Source organism: Myripristis murdjan, chromosome 22, assembly GCF_902150065.1.
Source record: "Myripristis murdjan chromosome 22, fMyrMur1.1, whole genome shotgun sequence".
Classification (NCBI taxonomy): Eukaryota; Metazoa; Chordata; class Actinopteri; order Holocentriformes; family Holocentridae; genus Myripristis; species Myripristis murdjan.
This window is the reverse complement of record NC_044001.1, coordinates 9,867,378-9,886,344: the sequence shown is the minus strand read 5'-3', so window position 1 is coordinate 9,886,344 and position 18,967 is coordinate 9,867,378. Positions and strand designations below refer to the sequence as shown.

General features: G+C 42.3%; 1 protein-coding gene across 1 annotated transcript; it reads right to left on the bottom strand.

Moving 5' to 3' along the window:
• Window positions 1–10,358: 10,358 nt before the first annotated feature.
• Window positions 10,359–17,542, bottom strand: crip1 (cysteine-rich protein 1). Its single transcript, XM_030045176.1, has 5 exons — window positions 17,390–17,542; window positions 11,742–11,836; window positions 11,375–11,432; window positions 10,724–10,774; window positions 10,359–10,585 (listed from the first exon to the last, which is right to left on the bottom strand). Exons 1-4 carry the CDS (start codon window positions 17,427–17,429, stop codon window positions 10,734–10,736), a joined length of 234 nt encoding a protein of 77 aa, XP_029901036.1. The 5' UTR covers window positions 17,430–17,542; the 3' UTR covers window positions 10,359–10,585; window positions 10,724–10,733.
• Between the last annotated feature and the right edge of the window lie 1,425 nt (window positions 17,543–18,967).

Here is an 18,967-nt window from a genome sequence, read left to right as displayed (position 1 = left end):
GCTGTGAAGGGTCTTGCGCTCAGATGTGGTCGCTGTGCCGGAGTCTCCAACTTCTGCTTGCAGTTTGGCTTCAGTGGTTTGATGGTTTGAGGGTGTGCCTTTTCCTATTTATCAACTTTATACCATAAGTGTAAATTTACATGGATAATTTTGTGGCTGAATCTGAGGTTCTGCGCCTGGTAAATTGTTCCATGTGTCCTGAATCCCCCATATGTTTTCGTACTTTTTCATTCATACATCTCCACTTCACATGTGCACATGCTGAAACGGTGATGCATGCGCCTGCATAATCTTTGCAGTGTCCTATTAATTTGCTGCCGTAACAGCCCAGTTTCTCCAAAGGGATCTGTTAAAGATACATTAGGCAAAATCCAAAACAATTCTTGATCAGTGCTCCCAAAATATTTATTTCCTCATCATGTTTTTTTGATGTTTCAACAGCAACTCTTCATCACGCTCGTATCCCCCATGCATCTGAATGAGACCAAATACAGGCTCCACCCAGTCTGACTCGGCTGTGTTGAGCTGAGGGTGCCAAAATTTGTCAATTTCGTCTGTAATAAGTCATCTCGACCAGTATTCAAACATCCACAATAAGAGACAGATGCATAAATCCAACAGATATAGCATATTTCATTGTCTGCAGGCCAAAGTACAATGCAGAAACACTGCATCTTATTTAAAACAATTCAATTTCTTACATATTTTGTGGTTGAAACGTTGTATATGCATATCTCAAATCACCAGCAGAATATGAGGATGTGAGAGTTTTTTATGCCAACACACTTGGGAAATAGGCCATTAGGTTGTAAGTACGGTATGTCCTCGTAAAGATTTTAGTGTAAGAAAAATTTCAACACAACAGAGAGGAACATCCCATTCTCCCTAATTGCGAGCCTATGAATTTGACTTTTCTGCCTAGACTGAAGTGATGTAGATTGAAACTTCAGATCAAAATACAAAGCGTGTCATTAAAAAACAAAGCGGAGAGTGAGCGCTTTGTCCACAGAAAGCTGGATTCGTTAGTGCCAGATCTTTTGCCTCCCCTCATCCCTCGGGTATCATTTGGTGCGAAGCCATCCCAAGCCAGCTGGGTCGGTGAACACAAGCAAGCTGCATGCAGTTTACTGACGTCATGACACACATTTCAGGGCACTGACGTTCGAACTGGAGCTGACAACATGCAAAGTTGCCAAGTGTAGCTTTACAGTTTCACGTTAAGTATCTGATTTGGACCTGGCACTCGACAGGGAGTTACATGAGTGATCGTCAGTGCTGGACTCCCGCCGGCGTGTATCTGTTTTGCATTACTGTTGCAAGAGCCTTCAATACATTGTTCCCATTGTGATTTGATGCAGACCTGTCACCGGATTTTGTTCTCCCGTGTGTGGTTTTGTTCTCTTTGGTGTGCAAGAACAGCAGGGAAGCAGTGCAGAAAATGTAAAAAGAGGGACTTCTAAAGCAGCTTTGTGTGTGCATGTGTATGTGTGTGTGTGTCACCGTGACAGTGTAACTCGGTGAAGCTGTAACTGCAGCCTGGTAGGATGTGACAGTGGAGATAAAGTGATGAGGGGAACTGCCAACTCCCACCAGCACCAGGGCCAGCAGCAGGGCATTATGGGAAAAGCAAACAAGAACAGCATGCGGCTCAGATGTGTCCTCGCGCTTTCTTTTCTGCCTGTTCCAAACCGTGGGAGGAGAGAGGAGGACGAAGACAAATAGGAGAAGAAGGAGAGGAGGAGGGATGAAAGGAAGGGTATGATTCTGAATACAAGAACACTTTTTTTTTTTTTTTTTTGTCTGGTTATGTTACAGCTGGAGCAAATCAGAGATCAGAGCAAGGCTTCAGATGATTTCAATGGGAAATCGTGAATGGCGGTGCTGCATGAAAGCCCGTTCGCATTCATCTTTCTGTGTCGTTTTCATTTAATCCGTGAAAGTGCAAGAGTTGGAAATATTGCAGTCGCGCTTTACATGTTAAAAACACTTCACCAAAGACATTCTCCCTCCTTCCTAATACCTTATATTTGCTTCGGTATTGCCGAGCATTCATCAGTGAGACGACAAAGCCTACAGGTTATTTATCATGACCCCCACCATGCCATCATCCCGTCTCCAAACCCACCACAGACGACAGGTTTTGAGAGAGGGACTCACAAATGTGGCCAGGTGCTCGGCATGGGAACATGAGAGCACGCAGGAGTGAGAGAGAGGAAATCAACGTCTGCATTTCTTTGCCATCACTCACTCTCACAGGCACACAAACTCATCATCAGTGGTGGGAAAAAGCACTCAAATCCTTTACTTAAGTAAGTAAAAGTTGCAATACAATGATGCACAAACCCACCAGATGAAGTCCTGCTTTCAAAATGTCACTTCGGTAAAATATATAAGCAGTATAAAAGCAGTTATTGCGAAGAAATATGCCTTTTAGAGCATTAAATTATTGATGCATTAAGCGGTGGGAAATATTTTAATGTTCCATACACTGTTATAAGTTTACAATCTTGCAAAGTGTCAGATTTTATGTTAAATCTTATTCTGCAAAATGAGTGTAGATACATTTAGTGCAGTAAAAAGTACCCAGTCTCACAAAATGGAAAAGCTCATGTAAAGTGCCAGTGCTTCCAAACTGGACCAAACGACAGTGCTTTTCCAAGTCTGCCCACCATCGTTGTCATTATCTTTATTCCCAGTGAAATAAGTGAAGACGTATGATATTTCTGCGAATTCTGGCCGCTATGTCTGCAGGACGCGGCTGCTACACAGGGGCTGCATTTAAGTTGTAACTTAATGACGCACACTTAGAGATAATTGCACAAGTTTCACAAGAGGGAAGCTGAAGGGGGTGTAAATGTGTTTCAAACAAACTGCGCTAATGTTGGTGTCCAAGGTTTAATTGCAGTCTAATAAGGAGGTCCTTGTTAACGCCGCCAGAAGTCAAATTGGAGGGGAGAGCTGTTTGCCAGGCTCTTAGCCTCTGGCACAAACAGGGGGAAAAAAATTATCTATACACCAACACAATGTTTTTTCCTGATTTTTTTTTTTTTTTTTAAGGGAATCCAGACTCAGGTTGGAAGGCCTCGCCACCTCATTATCTACCCCAATGCAGAGGCTTCCTCCTGGGCTTGGAGTCACTGATGAATCCCCTCTCTATGTGGTTTAGGGGGAGCTGGCTGGGGCACAGATGCTTATGGCAGCGGCTCACCAGGGCAATCCTCTTCTCTCCACACACTCTATCCTTATTAGCGATTACAACGCCAGAGGGCCTATTTATACACATCTGCTGAGAGGAGAGGGGGGCGCCGGCGCACTGGAAACAGATGCATCCAGCAGCCGTAATCATCCACAGCCCAGTCCCCGTCAAATTGGATGGGAGGGAAGATGGAGAAAGAGGCAGGGAGTGAGGTATGAACGGAGGGAGGGGCAGAAAGGGACAGAAGGAGTTAATGAAAGGACAGAGGGAGGGAAGGAGACAAGGAAGGAAAGTGGGAAAGGGATGTAGGGAGGCAGACAGAGACCATGAGGGAGGGTATGTGAAGTGGGAGTCTCTGAACACAGCCATGCATTTTCAATTACAGAAATGAGGACCAGATTCTACTCGGTAACCGCCACTGCTCTCATCCCTCAAACGCTTCACCGGTTATCCGCCACAAATGAAACTCTGCCGGAGCCTCTCAATTGATATGTTTAGCGAGACTCCATCAGGGGACTGCATGGGGAATACTTCACGGAGTTGAAGGCTCCCCCCCCCGCCCCCCGTGTTGCCGTCTCTCAAAGCGAGCGGTCCCATAAGGCATGTTTGAGAATTTCACACACTGCTCTTTATTTGGCCCAAGTGGGATCGGTGATGATGGTGGGAGTGTGGTGGAGTCTGTTACTGCAAACTCACACAAGAGCATGTGAGGAGATTCACTCCAGAGAGAGATATTCATCATTTGGAAAAAAAAAGTGACACCTGCTCTCGCAAAATGTTTGAAGTCTTCATTGGAAGAAACGGTAACACTTTTGCAAACTGGAGCCTTCAAATTTTTTGAATACCGAACCGTGAACTTTGAGCTGATGATTTTTGTCCTGATATGGATACATGATGTTTTAGAATTGAGCTTTTCTTGTATTTTCTAACATGAATCCAGTGAGGTTTACATGTAGCTTACAAATTAATGCAGCACGGCCGTTCCTCACCAAAATCTGCCCTTCCTGGATAAATGTCAGATAACTGAATTAACCATCAGACCTATAAAGCTGTTTCTTCATCACAGTCCTTCTGCAAGTGAATGCATTTATGTACATTGGTGATGTTGTGTGAAAACCCCATATCTCTGATTTTGAGGATTTTCATGGCCATTTACTGTATGCTGTTCTGGCACAGGGACATTTGAAGAAAAAAAGGAGAAACATGATCATTTCAAAAATGTGTAGTTACCATTTCGTGACAACTGTGATGAACATGACTTTTACGTCACTTTTCCTGCAAAGCTGACATTGCATGGCAAGTTTTAATTAGCACAGGTTTTAACAATTGTCATAAAGAATCTCGTATATCACTTTCAATGAAAAGTTTATGTCGGGCATGTCACGGTTATGACAGCTGGAGATTAGCCAAGACACTATATATACCTGCCGTAAACATGACACAGCAGGCAAACCTACAGATATTTGCTCGTGTTTAGGTGCCGTCCTGCTGGTGACTGAAGTCTGACAGTGCAATGACATTTACTGACATTTATGAAGAATCCTAATTGTACCACTGTAGCTGAGGTCATGGAAAATGCTCATAACGCTGCCACAAGACACAGTCGTAACAGCGTAATTGTACAAATTGTACTATTATATTTGAGGGCCAGGGCAATGTTCTTTACATTGATTGTATAACAGCCGATGTCAAAATTTAGGCATGAACGGCACTTACTGTTTCAGCAGTTATTTTAGCACAACACCAAATTGCTGTTGTTTTGCAGTCACAAGATCTCACATCAGAGTTGAGCTTCTGTTCCTTTGTGTTTGATACACTGTAGTTAACACTCGATAACCAGTGTCTGCACTCAAGTGGGTTTTCATGCTGAGATCAAGAGCTCCAGTCTGCTGTTCCAAGACCAGCAAGCAGATACTACAACACCACCACATGCCTGTAAGTTTGCCTGTGCCTGTGTCATGTTTATGACAGGTTGTTTCACTTTAGTATGGAGACTGACTTTTATTTAACGGTGTCTTTTAAATCTTGTTTTTATATCTTAATATTTTACTTTGCTCTAATTTGTGTCCTTTAAATCTTTTTTTTATGTCTTCTTAAATTTTATGTAAGGCACTTTGAATGGCCTTGTCTTTAAAAGGTGCTATGCAAATAAACTTTCCCTGCCTTGTGGTGCCTTGGCTAACCTTAAGTTGTCTTACCATGACTTGCCAGACATCAACTTTTCATTGAAAAAGACGTAAGAGATCACTTATGACAGTTGTCATAACCTTGGCTAATGTCAAGTTGTCATGACAGAGACATCCCAGGCGGTGTCAGCTTTGCAGGGAAAGTGACATAATTGAGCTAATGACACTTTCTGACAACAGTCATAAATATTCAGTAATGCTCATGACAGCTGTCACAACAGGGTAATGACAGTGTTTGGTCAGTCAGAACACCCCTTCAAAGAAAGTGCTACCAAATGTATTGTGGATGTGCTGAAAAAGAGGCTTTTATGAGCTCTTCTGTTAAAAAAGACCTGAATGTTTTATGATCCTGGAACATCCGGTGTTTTCACAGAGGAGTGAAACCTGAAAGTGAAAACTGTTAAGTTGCAAGAGATGCAACTGCGACTCTCCGGCCCACAAATCATTCAGTTAAGTTCCTGGGAGTGTGCAGTCTGGCAACATGGCCCTCATGATGGTTCCAGCTGGAAATGACCATTTAAGAATACAGCCAAAAAAATAAAAATACCTTCTGTCCCTGAACTCGATGACAAACAGCATGTTATTATGTTCTGCATCCTCTCCCTGGCACCTACTAATTTCACTTTGGGTGATTTTTGATCGAAGTGATGATTTAAACATGCAAGAGCCGGTTTCTTGTTGTGAGTTAAAACTTATATTAAAGGAGCTTCTTGCAGACTCAGCAAGGTGTTGGCTATGCTTTGTTTCTAGCAGTTTGGCCTATGAGGTTATAGTGACTGAATGATGGACCCTTGCATTTTTGAATGCTTTTAACATCACCTTTTTATTCAATTTTGATTGAGGTTTTTTTTTTTTTTTTTTTTTTTTTGCTGTTGTACATATTCTAAGTGGTATTGTCCCAAGTTGTTTGCAGTATCACATTCAGGCAAGAAAGTAACTGTGTATTTGAGTTTGATGAGTCAGTACTTGGACAATTACTGCTTTGACTGAATTACTGAGCTCAAAATCTTTCACATAACCGGTTTGATAATTGGCTTTTAAACAATCAAAGTATCTATTTAACTTCTCTCTGTTACACTATGAAATTAAAGTCACAGGTTTGGGAGCTCAGGCATCCTACAAACGTCAGCTGTGAGTGGACCACGCATGCAGACTGTGCAACGGCGAAATTAGTTTCATAAACAGACATGGGAAAATTTTAAGTGGTCCACTTTGAAATGTCGAAGCTTGTAGCGAAGATAGACGTTCAAATTAATAACGAGCTATGCTGGCAACACCGGACGTGTGTTTTCTATTGCATGTTGGAACCGAGAGGCTTTACTGTACATGACGTCTATGGCTTTGCACATCTGATACAGTTTAAAGAATTCCTTATAATGCTCAAGGAGATTAAATAGCCTTTCCATTCTCCGGTGGTGTTTGTGCTCTCTCGCTTATTGTACATTTTACTGAGAGGAACTGAGAAATATCCTGTCGTAAAAGCAGGAAGGCCAGGCATGTTGCCTGCTGTGGTAATCGTCCTGAGTGAACTCTTATGGGGCCTGCAGCTCGGCTTGCCCAAGAGTTCATGAGTCCGCTCTTCTCATAACTGTGGCGCCTCATTTACATTGACATTTACATTATATCCTCAGTATTTACCAGACACTGCAATAAGCACAGCAGTAGAATAAGCCTAAATTCCTAGTATATCAACATTCACATTCAGTAATGAGTGGGAATGAAATGAAACTATAGCAAGGGTTAGTTTCACTGTTTCCTTGCAACAGCTATGTGACAGAAAAATTAAAGGTCAGGAGAAATGTAAGAAACGTTTTTCACAATAAGGTTCACAAAATATCAAAAAATGTGAACAAACTCTGAAACACCAACCAACTTAAGGTTATGGAAAAGGTTAAGAATGGGCAGCTAAACCTTTGGTTCAGTGAGGAAAACAGCCTTGGCTAAGGTTAAGGAAAGGTTTCAGTCATGGTTGAGAAAAATCACACAGACAAAAAAAAAAAAAAAAAAAAAAAAAAAAGCTGAAAAGGAAGCCTGCACTCATAGTCGATTTTTTTAACCTAATTTGGGATTTACTTTCCAGAGCTGAAGGCAGTTGCAAACATGCATTTCACACCCTTATTTTCCATCGTGCTTTTTCAGCGCTGAGTGAGTGCAGCGAGATGCACAGCGAAGTCGGGTGGTCTGGGTCACAGCTTGTTATGAGCATCCCATATTTTTGACAGCATCCCTGGCTCAAGAGCTGCCTCACATGTCACTCTGCAGATGGGGTAAATCAAGCTGGCCTGGCACATAATCCCCAGCGAGGTTTAGGTGAGTTATAATAGCTGGAAGACACTTGTGCGCTGATTTTCCAGCCATTAATGGGTTTATGAGGCTCATTTTACAGCCTCATGGCTGATGGCCACTGATTCATGCTGACACAGCAGCTCCTTGTTGGCAATTTATTCTGACTTTCCTGTCTTCATCCTTGACAGAAAAAATGGCAACAGTTTGCTGTAAGTGCAGAGTAAATCAAGCTAAGTGCTTTACAGGCTTGGTTACGCTGTGCATTATGCTTTAAGGTTATCGTCATTATGTTGCATTATACTACACAATATACATAATGAATCGGTTAGGTGTTGAGAAGCTGTGAAAACTTGCAGTGTTACCGTAAAGTGTTCAGCCCCCATAGTGCCTTTCCTCGCTAATATATTTTTCTGTACTTATTTATAGTTCTAATGCACTCGTAATGCGTTTAGGATGATTTCACATCACAAGTACCAGAATCGTCTATCACTTACACCATCTAACTGCACCGTTCCTGCAGGTTTCACTCAGAAAATTTGGGTGTGTCCTAATGGCAGTTGGGGCATTTCCTGTGCTGAGTGAGAGAAAAAGCTGCATTCTGCTGCTAAAACGAGAGCGATCATTATTAGAACAAAAAAAAAAAAAAAAATCTAAACACAAGCCACCAGACTGTGTAAAAATATTCTGACTCAAACATTCCTTCATCCCACCCCCCCTTTTTTTTCTCCACAACCTAATAAGTGAAGTTGTGCAGGAGTTATTTGACATTTGGCTCACGGCACCATCCCACTATCTATTCAGGCTCCAGATCATGGAATCTATTTGCATGCTGTTTATTCGCATGCGTTGTTTATTTGATCTGCATAGTTGTGTGTGTGTGTGTGTGTATGTCTGTATTTGGTGAATATTCAAACAAAGGGAGCAGCTGAGTGAAAGCTAAAGTATCAACCGTTGCTATACGGATACCCTCTTCTCTGTCCCCTGCCTCATCAGTCGGGCATGCATCAGCGTCTGCAGCCCTGGCAGAGGCTCGTGTGACAGTGAGGGTCTTTGTTGCCGAGAAAAGGGCGAGACAGAGAGCGAGACAGAGGGACAGGCAGGGTGCGAGCGGCTCTGGGTGTCTGTTGGGTCTTGTTTGTGTCTGTTACCACGGCAACCGGCGGGCCTATGACGGCAGAGGGATGGAAGGTAGGCGGCTGCCGGCGGTGTGAGTGTGAGTGGACCGCGGAGATGAGGGTGGCTCTGCACAGGAAATTATGGCAGCGGAGCCCAGAATACCCAAGAGGAAGGATCTGGTGGATCTGCTACATCTCACAGTTGCCTCCCTTTCACCACAGCTGCTCCAAAACCTGGCATCCCACAACCCACACTGCACATACTGCGGTCCTGTTGGGCTCAGTGGGTAAAGCATGGCACTAGAACGGCCAGGGTTAAAGGAGCAGTTCAAACAAATATGAAAACTTGAGGAGAAGTCAATTGGTACCACTTTTAAAAATTTTAAAAATGGCAATAAAATTACCATCACCTCTTCCTAAGCTAAACTGTCGCATCCTAAGTAGCATCCTTTGTCTTTTAATAACAAAACCAGTTCATGCAAATGTGCGCGCCCGAGCCAGCAGCCTTCTCCAAGACAGCCGGGAGTGGAGACACAAGGCCTCGGTGCACACTGGTGGAAACTGTTTTGCTGTCAAAGGGCTGTGCTGAAGATCTGCAGCCAAGTCACAGTCTAAACACAGTTTCTGTTTCACTCATAATGTGATTGTATGGGTTCAAAAGATTTGGATCATGCTGCATGAGCTGTATGGAGTCATTTCGCTGTCTTTTTTTTTTTTTATTTGAACTCTTTGAACTTGCTCTAGCTACCTCCCCGTGTGGTGTACGGCCAAGTCATTTGAGCCGCATTTAAACGGGCATGGGGATAAGTTGATAAGACAAATTTGTCAGGTTTTGGGTGAGCTGTTCATTCCTTCCCGTGAGGTTCATTCCCACTGAAATGCAATGTAATAATAAAAGTGTATGCACTCATGGCATGATTTGGATTAATGTGTCCCCCAACTGGCCTGCTGCTACTGTGTTGCCTGCTGTCAGCTGAAATCATTTTGATTCCAGTTAAGAAAATTCCCTGTCCTACAGGCTCTTCAAAGCTTTTCAGAAATAACTGAAAATAAATAAACGACCGTCAGTGACCGTCAGCTGTTTCTCTTATTTTATGAGGTGGAGATATGATCTGTTTTGACCAGACAAGCAGCACTGGGTCAATCTGTTATACACAGCTATATAACACCCATATCACCAGAGATTATAATCTTTATATCATTTAATCTCACCACTTTATGTGATAAACCATGAGGGAAGACACTGTGACAACACAGAGCTCACGGGTTTGAGCGCTTCGGTACGAGCCGCACTTAAACGCGAAAAATATCATTTGCTTCAGTTTCAGCGGCGCATGCATATCATTTTGAACAGAGAGAGTGTTCAACCAAAAATTCTTGTATGTGATGGGTCTAAACGGATTAGGGATGACTGATTCGATTACACAGTGTGGCACCACACTAACAATGTAAGCCACTTGAATGTCATCAACAGGAATTTCTGTAATTCATGGATAATGTTAAAGACTGTGGAAAAAAGGAAAAAAACAACAAAAATGAGAAAGAGAATGACACAAACTTTAAAAAGTGTTTAATCAGAATGTCCATATAAGTGCAGGAAAAGACATGAGGCCATGAGCTTAATCACTAGTGGGAATACATGATAACCATCTGTGTGTCTTGATGCTGATATGCCCCCTAACAAAACAAGCACTTGGAAAAAAAAATGCCTCTGGAGAAGTATGCAGTTTGGTAGCTGGTCTTTGGTTGTAGGGATGTTGGCTTCTTGAATGAAGTCTCCGGGCAGGATATTATTTTGGGGCCTGAGCATGAAGAACAAAGCACAAAACACACATCAACATCGATTCTCAGCATGAATTTGCTTAGATATCACTGTCAGAGTGTATAGTGGTGGAATTACAACTTCAACCAAAATGAATGACACGTACTGTAAACTCTACCTGTGTAAGTCTACTTGAAAGTGTGGCACTCAGTTCCACCACGTCCGAATCCTAGGCAGCAGAGAGAGAGAGAGAGAGAGAGAGAGAGAGAGAGAGAGGAAAGGGAGAGTTACATCACTACTTACATTTGCACTAAGTTTAGACATTAAGCTTCAAGTGGAAATGAGAATAACGGAACCAAAACAATGGAAACTCCCGTGTTCCCTGACCCCGGCAACCACCAGCCCTTCCTAAAATCATCTGATGAACTCAGCATGGAAACAGTGAAACCTGCTATTTTAACAACACAAGTCCAAATCTGGCACTGAATTTCAACTACTCCCTTCATTCAACATGTCTTAAAAAATTAAAACCGGACTGATAATGCAATAGCTGGTTTACTGAGAGTATGACCCTCCAAGATGATGGTGTACACTTTGATAAGACCATTTATGACCTAAAAACACACTTTTTTTTTTTTTTTTTTTTTTTATCATTTTAAGTGCATATTATAGGTTTAAGCCTCGGATATTGTGGCTGATGAAAAGACAGAAGTGATGTTTTCCCATTAAAGAAACAGGATTCCAGCAATGTGTGAGTCCAAATAAAAAATAAAAATAAAAATAAAAAAATCTCTGATATTTCTTTAACAGATTTAACACAATAACTTACCTTTAGGTCCAAACTCTGCAGAATAGCAGGGCTTGTGACAGTATGGCTTGCCACCATGCTGTAAGAACAAGCAGCTGTATTAGCACTACTGAAAAAATCCAAGCATTAACACCATGCAAGTCAATATAATATAATATTTTACAATAATAACAGATTTATTTGTCATTTGGAGGCGGTCCCACAAATTATCTGTACATTAACTCGACAATATTCCTAATTTGAATTTGTATTGTCTGGGTATGCACCCTGCAGCTGTTTGATTATTATTATTATCTAACATCACAAAACCACTTTGTGCATTGTCTGTGTGTCGTAATCGGCTGTACATTATTCAGAAGCAGCAGCGTGTAATTATCAGGTGTCTCACCTCTGCGTGTGACCCTGCTGACAGCGTCTTGTTGCATTTCTCGCACTTCAGGCAGGGTCTGTGCCAGTCCTTGCCCAGTGAGGTCACCCTCTCAGCTGCCAAGCACATCAGAGGACATGATTAATAACCACAGCCTGTACAGTGAACTTCCTGCACATCCGTACAAAGAGTGATATTGTGGTCTGCAGATGCAAATGCAAATAATCATTAAAAAAAAAAAGGGTTCAAGCAAGTTCAAGGGTGAATAAACACGTACAGCTGAAAATCTTGGCTGATAAGGGTGCATTTACTGTGCTGCAGTCAGACCAGCAACATCCTGTCATTGTAGATAAGTTCAGTAACATTGTTTGGGTGCGGTTCTTGTGGAAGAGGAGGACCGAGAGTCGCTGAGGAATTTGCCCTCCTCCAGTATCATAAAGCTCAATAAAGAGTGTCTTTATCTGCAGGGTTGATTTCCACGTACACCCATCAGGAGGATTGTAAAACTGGGGTGGAATGCTCCAATCTTCTGTTTCAAGGTTTTATAACAGGAGATGTTCAAGAGCTTGGACGGCTGCTGACTGTCCAGATGCATCCCATGATCACAAGGGAGACCAGGCCAAAAATCTGCAAGCAATGTGCACTGAGAGTTGCTTGGACACATGAGGCCAGAGAGGCCGACTCCCAAGGAGAAGGGCAATAGGAAATGCTGATACGAGAAAAGTAGCTCTGAGATCTTTCCTGTTGAACTTCTGTTGTAAATTAGGTGCAAAAAAAATATGATTACTGTGCAATTCAAACATTATACAGTACATTTGTGCCAGGGGTCACATGGCTTTTGGCAGAAACCTGTTTTACAAACAGCAGGAAAATAAAATATCAAAATTCTAAATTGAGGCCTCTCTCTCTCCCTCACACACTTCAGACCTGTGAGGATTAGGCAAACAGTCCCTGATATATGAAACATGTTTTACTCCTCATTTTTTACAGTGGAGATGTACACTTGTTAGCCCCCCTTATGAAATTAGACAAATTCTTGATTTCTCCATGGAAATGAACATTGACAACAAGTGTTTATAGTGTATTTGTTTCCAAAATAACAAAGACAAAATGTCCGCTAAACTTGATTAGGGTATTTTATTGATACACTGAGTTGAAACAAGAAAGGGCAAAAATGAGACATCCAAAATTATTAGCCCCCTGGCCATTAATAGTCAATAGCGTACCCTTTCTGAGCCACAACTGAACACAACCTCTTAGAGTAGTTCTTTACTAGGTTGGCACAGGTCTCTTGAGGGATTTTGGCCCCTTCTTCCATTGGGGTTTCCAAGCATGGACATTCACTTTGAGCACCCACCACAGATTCTCAATAGGATTGAGGTCTGGGCTTTGTGTGGGCCACTCCAGGACCTTGGTTTTGGTATCCTTCAGGAACTGTTGGACCAATTTCGATGTATGCTTTGGGTCATTGTCTTGTTGGAAGACCCAGCGACGACCTAAGGCTAGACTACGAGCAGATTTCTGCATATTATCCCTCAAAATTTCAGCATAATTTTCTTTTTTCATGATGCCATGCATCCGAACAAGGCTCCCTGTGCCTGAGGCTGCAAAACAGCCCCACAGCATGATGCTCCCACCACCATGTTTAACTGTGGGAACTGTGTTGTTAGGGTTGAAGGCCTCTCCCTTTCTTCGCCAAACATAAGCAACATCCATGTGCCCAAACAGTTCCAGTTTAGTCTCATCAGACCAAACCACAGACTTCCAAAACTCATCTTTACCTTTCAAATATTCATGTGCAAACCTCAGTCTGGCTTTGATGTGCCGCTCTTTGAGTAAAGGGGTTCTTCTGGGACGATGGCACTGAAACCCACCATGATGGAGAGCCCTCACAACTGCGTTCCTTGAAATGTCAACTCCAGAAGAGGGCAGGTCAGCAACAGTCATCTGGGCAGATGTCCGGGGCTTCTTGCTGACATCTCTGACTATTGTCCTCTCTAGAGTTCTAGAAATCTTGCGCTTACGACCACATCCAGGTTTGTTTCTTACAGAATTTGTCTCCTTGTGCTTGGCAATGATGCAACGTACAGCGGTTCTAGACACTGTGAAATGCTTGGAAATGGCAGTATAGCCTCCCCCCTTATCATGAGCCTCCACTATCTTCTTTCTGAGTTCAGGATTGATTTCCTTTGTCTTTGGCATGGTGAGTAAAAGTAGTCCCTCTCAATAATGTGTTCAAGTGCCCTGTTCCTAGGAGTTCTTTTATGCTGATTGAATGCTCAGGTGTTCTTAGGAAGCCAATTGACTGCACAGGTGTGGTTTGAAAGCTGATTGGTTAATTAGGTGTGTTTTGAAAGCAAAAATTCACATGGGGGGGTAATATTATTGACCACCCCACTATGGGGGCTATTATTTTTGACGAAATAGCACTGGTGAATGTTTGATTATATCAAATTTTATCAACGCTGCAAACATTGGGAAGAATTTTAGGAAAATGTTCCATAATTCCAGGGGGGCTAATAATTTTGGCCTCAACTGTAACCCATTTGAACTGCTGCTCTGACAGTTTTTACAGAGTTTTCTTGTTTTCGGCTTGCTTGTCAGCAGTGATAAACTCGCCCCAAAAACCACAATGAATAAGGTAAGAAAGCAACATAGAGCTGCATGGTAGAGTGAGGTAGACAGTGAATTGCAGTGAGAGACCACTGTACTGAGAGAGAGAGAGAGAGATGGGTGAGCGACGTTGACAGTGAATGGAGACAGAGTGGTACCCCAAAGCAACCACAAGAGGCAAGTGCGCACAAAACGTGAAGGCTGATAGGCGCGGTAGTTTCTGAGAATAGTTGCGGACACACACACACAAACACACACACAGAGGAGTTAAAAAATATCTCTGACTACAGTGTGGTGCTCAACCTGGCGGAAATATCAAATAACTCTTGCTTCAGATGTATTTCTTCAACAAGAGGCAAACTCTCCTTCTCTAAAAACACAGCGTCCACCATATCACCATAATCATAATCAGGATGTGAAACATTTCCTTGATGGCTGAGCTGATCTGACATGAGAAGTGATTACGAAACACAAAGTGGGACGCAGACGGTTGTGCAGAGCAGGGTCAGAGTCTCACGCCAGCTGGCTCAGAAATTTCAGTAGACTGTATCAGGACTTGGAATGCAGTCCTGGCCGAGGCCGCTCTGCACTAATTACTACACTTGACTTCAAATAACAGGCCATCGGAGTGAGGAAATAGCTGGCTGTCCACTAACCTGCTCTGCGCCAAACAGTAAGAGCATTAGGTGCGAGGTTAAGCTCTCCATTAACCAATCCAAATTCATTCTTTGGAGTCATTTATTCTCTTTATTCAAATAAAGACGTCTACCACCTGCTTTTGCATACATAGATGCAATAATGTATGCTTTTGCGTATGGACTGTTTAATTAATCTGATCTTATGGTGACAAATGAATTGTGGCGAAGGGGGCATGAGCGACAGAGGAATAAGCTGGTCTGTTCTCTCCATCAGCTAAAGCCGACCGGAGCATAATGGAGTCAGTCCAACATACACACACAAATCTGAATGGAAAAACACTAGGCGGAAAACACACAGTCAACTATCCACTGCATTCCCTCCCAAAAATGATTCATGGAAATGTTGCATAACATTTTTTTCATTCTCAAAAAAATAATTAAAAATGCAGCCTGGAGCATTTAGAATAGTACAGTCAATGACCTGAAATACGGTGACATCCTCCACAAGGGGCAGCCAACTGATGAACTCGATGAACTTTGAGTTCTTGAGATATTCTGGACAAAACATGAACCTTGATCAAGATGAAGATCATTTCTGCCTGAGGGAATGCATATTATGAAGATTTTCAAGGCTGATTTGCGGTTTCCCTCCCTGATTTCAAGAGAAAGGACGACTTCTGATGTCTCCATCTTCAACTCTCTCTCTCTCTCTCGCTCTGCACTGTCTTTTGATCTCTTCTCTCTGTTTTCAAGTAAGCGGTCCTGCAGCAGCATACATGAGCGCCTGCAGAGTTTCCAGTGAGCGTATTCAGGGTTTTTTTTTTCTTTATTTCACTGTCTTCTGCCCTCAGTCTCTTTGGATTTGGACCACGTTCACCCTCCATCACTCAGGGAGGCAGGCAGGCGGTAGGCGGAAGGCAGCGGTAGCATGATTGCTTCCATCTGAGAGCTTTAGTTACATCAAGACAGATGAGACGAAAGAGAGGGTGGCAAAGAGGGAGGGAGGGAGGAGCTGTGAGGTGTGATGGAGAAGATCAAGCAGTGGCAGATTGCTGCAGTGTGGAGGGGTGAGACAAATTACATGGATCAGGTTAGAGTAATACAACAGGTTTCCGAGAGCTTGGTGAGCAATTACCAGCCTTACTGTGGCCGTCTGGACGAGAGACCTTTTGAATGCTGATGAAGTTTTGTGACTGGACTGTGGCCATAGCATCATTATCCCCTGAATTAAGCAACATATTCAAGTAATAAACATCTATTATCATTTACCAGTGAAAGGGAACTGACAACACATAGTTAAGATAGTTAAGGAAAATAAATTGTGTTTTTTTTTTCCCCCCTCTATTTTTAATCGCAGCCATTTCAGACAAAAGTACATTCTAGCGCCGTTTTAAACAACATTGCTTGCTTTGGCTGAAAGGGGAAAGTTTATCCACGAGAAAGGAAGAGTGGAAAGGATGGCTCCCCAGTCGCAGCGTCAATTTATCTGGCTGACAGTCCAAAGACTGAGCAGAGAAAAGACTTTGTATTCAGCCGCTGTGCATCTCCAGACAAGATTTACCCTGCTCTGCGACGGAGCTGCAGACAATGTGGCAAACGGATTACAGTGTGGATAACACCCTGTCACACCCTCCCTCTCCTTTCCTCCCCAGAGGCAGTCACTGGTCCTTCTTTTATGGTTCTTCATAAGAAAAGACCTACAGGACTGCACAGGAAGGATGGAAACATAATTCTGGACCTGCTCCCTCTCCTCCACCTTGTCGTTTTTCATGTGGCTCATCACTCGTGGAGGAGTGGGCAAGAGCAACTCCTAATGGAGGCACAGATGTAAAACTCTGAACTAACTTTGCCCTTGGATTAAAAAAAATAAATAAATAAAATAAAAAAAAAATAAATTAAAAAAACATGTACAGTGCACCAGAAACTACATACATAAATACATACAAATGGTTATACAAACAGCTATACAGACAGACAGACAGACAGATAGATAGATAGATAGATAGATAGATAGATAGATAGATAGATAGATAGATAGACAAAATAAGCAAGTAATAAAAACATCTACTGTCCAGTGCTTGCAAAATGCATTAGCCATAATCTTTCAAAATATGATAATCCAAATTCTACTTCTTTTTTCCCCCTCATATTCGATGACGTGAAAATATTGCCTGATTCACGACAGCGTTGTTTTATGTTTTTATTATTCATGTATCAGGAACTAGAGCCATGTGTGACCCACAGAGTAACAGCAACTCTGCAGTTCCTGAAAAACGAGCATTTGAACGCAACGTTATATTTCTGATATGAGCCTGATCAGGAGGACAGGACCGCTGTTCATTCCTGAAAGTTAATAAATAAATAAATAAAATAACTGACTAATGATGATCAAATATGCCAAGGGAAGGGGAAACTTACCAAAGTAAACTTCCTTCGCGCACTTGGGGCACTTGGGCATTTTTGCAGTTGTCTGTGGTAAATTATCCTTAGATGAACTGTTACAAGAGGCAGCTTCACCGGCCCACCTGTTGACTGTGACCACGCCTTGCGCTGAAGTGCAGATGTGCGCTGGTTCCTCTATTTATACCGCTCAGGAAATAGTTGCGCTCACTGAAACTTTTTTTTTTTTCTCTTTTCTTTCGACTAGAGGGAGAGGCTTCAGTGCGATTGTGTTGCCTCTGTGTGTGTGTGTGTGTGTGTGTGTGTGTGTGTGTGTCTACATTACTTTCTTAAGCTGCATGCACCCAAAAGAGATACATTTTTAGATATTTTTTAAATTTTTTTATTTTACACTTTTTATTTGATCACATACCTACATGACTGATCTATAATAATGAATGAAACCTAAATCTGAAATCGGTTTTTATTTTATGTTGTTTTATTTTTTTTTACTGCCAGTTAGATACTTCAATATGGACACTGTTCAGAGCTGAGAGATGAGGCTGGAGTGCCACAGGAAATTTTACTACCTGCATTTCCAGGTTGTGATGCAAGATCCACCTTTGAACTTTTCAACAAGGCACATCAGTCATCCCGCTCGTGTGTTTTTTTACCCTTTGTCTTCTGGGTTTGTTTTGCTGACATCATAGTGTGTGAACGCAACTCGGCTCAACACCACACCCACTAACAGCAGCACACACACACACACACACACACACACACACACACACACACACACACACACACACACACACGCAAGTCAAGGCAGTGCATCACCACTGTACTTGGTCTTGATTGGTTCTCAGATAAATCAGAGCAAGTGGTGCTGTACAGGGTGCAGTTTTGACATTAAGTCAAGTTAATCAAATGAAATAAAATCAAGTTAAAGGTAACACTCGGATGCACATGCAACTTTAACACATGCTTGCTGAAACTAGTAGAAAAAAGAAAGATGCAGCCAAATGCACATAGTCTTGTCCATGTTTACTTATTGCCTCATGTTGGGACAAAACAGCTTGTCAGTTTTCAAATTCATTCAATAATTACCCCTTTAACTAACCCTCATCTATATGCAAAGCATCATGGAAAACATTATATATGAGTGTATTCAAAAAGTGAGAAATTAGTAAGAGGAGGCATTAATATAATTTGCATTTGTGAGAGAGAAAAATTAAAAAATCAGACATGAGGCATCATATAAAATATGTGCAGAATAATGTGTGCAGCTGGACACGCCTTTTCAGCTGGGCACATGATATTTAGTTCAGTAATTATCGGGATGTGTCTTGTGCTCTGCTGTTCTCTTTAATCTTCACAACTCCTTCAAAATGGCCCAGTGGAAAACAATGAAACAATGAATTATTAATAGCCCCGTACCAAAGCTCTTATTTTGCTCTCCCCTCCAGTCCTAATACCGCTTGGCAGCTTCATTTCACGCCTCCCCAGAATTCAACACAGAGGACAGCTGCAGAACTGGCTGGGGGAAAAAAAGAGGATTGTGTGATCGATCATAAGAGCCGCACATAATTGCTCTAGCATCACAGGAAGATCCACTAT

Coding starts and splice junctions, on each gene's coding strand:
- crip1 (XM_030045176.1), bottom strand. CDS start 17,429: ATGCCCAAGTGCCCCAAGTGCGCGAAGGAAGTTTACTTTG. Junction 11,837..17,389: donor CGCGAAGGAAGTTTACTTTG/GTAAGTTTCCCC, acceptor TGTGCTTGGCAG/CTGAGAGGGTGACCTCACTG. Junction 10,775..11,374: donor TGCAGAGTTTGGACCTAAAG/GTAAGTTATTGT, acceptor TCTGCTGCCTAG/GATTCGGACGTGGTGGAACT.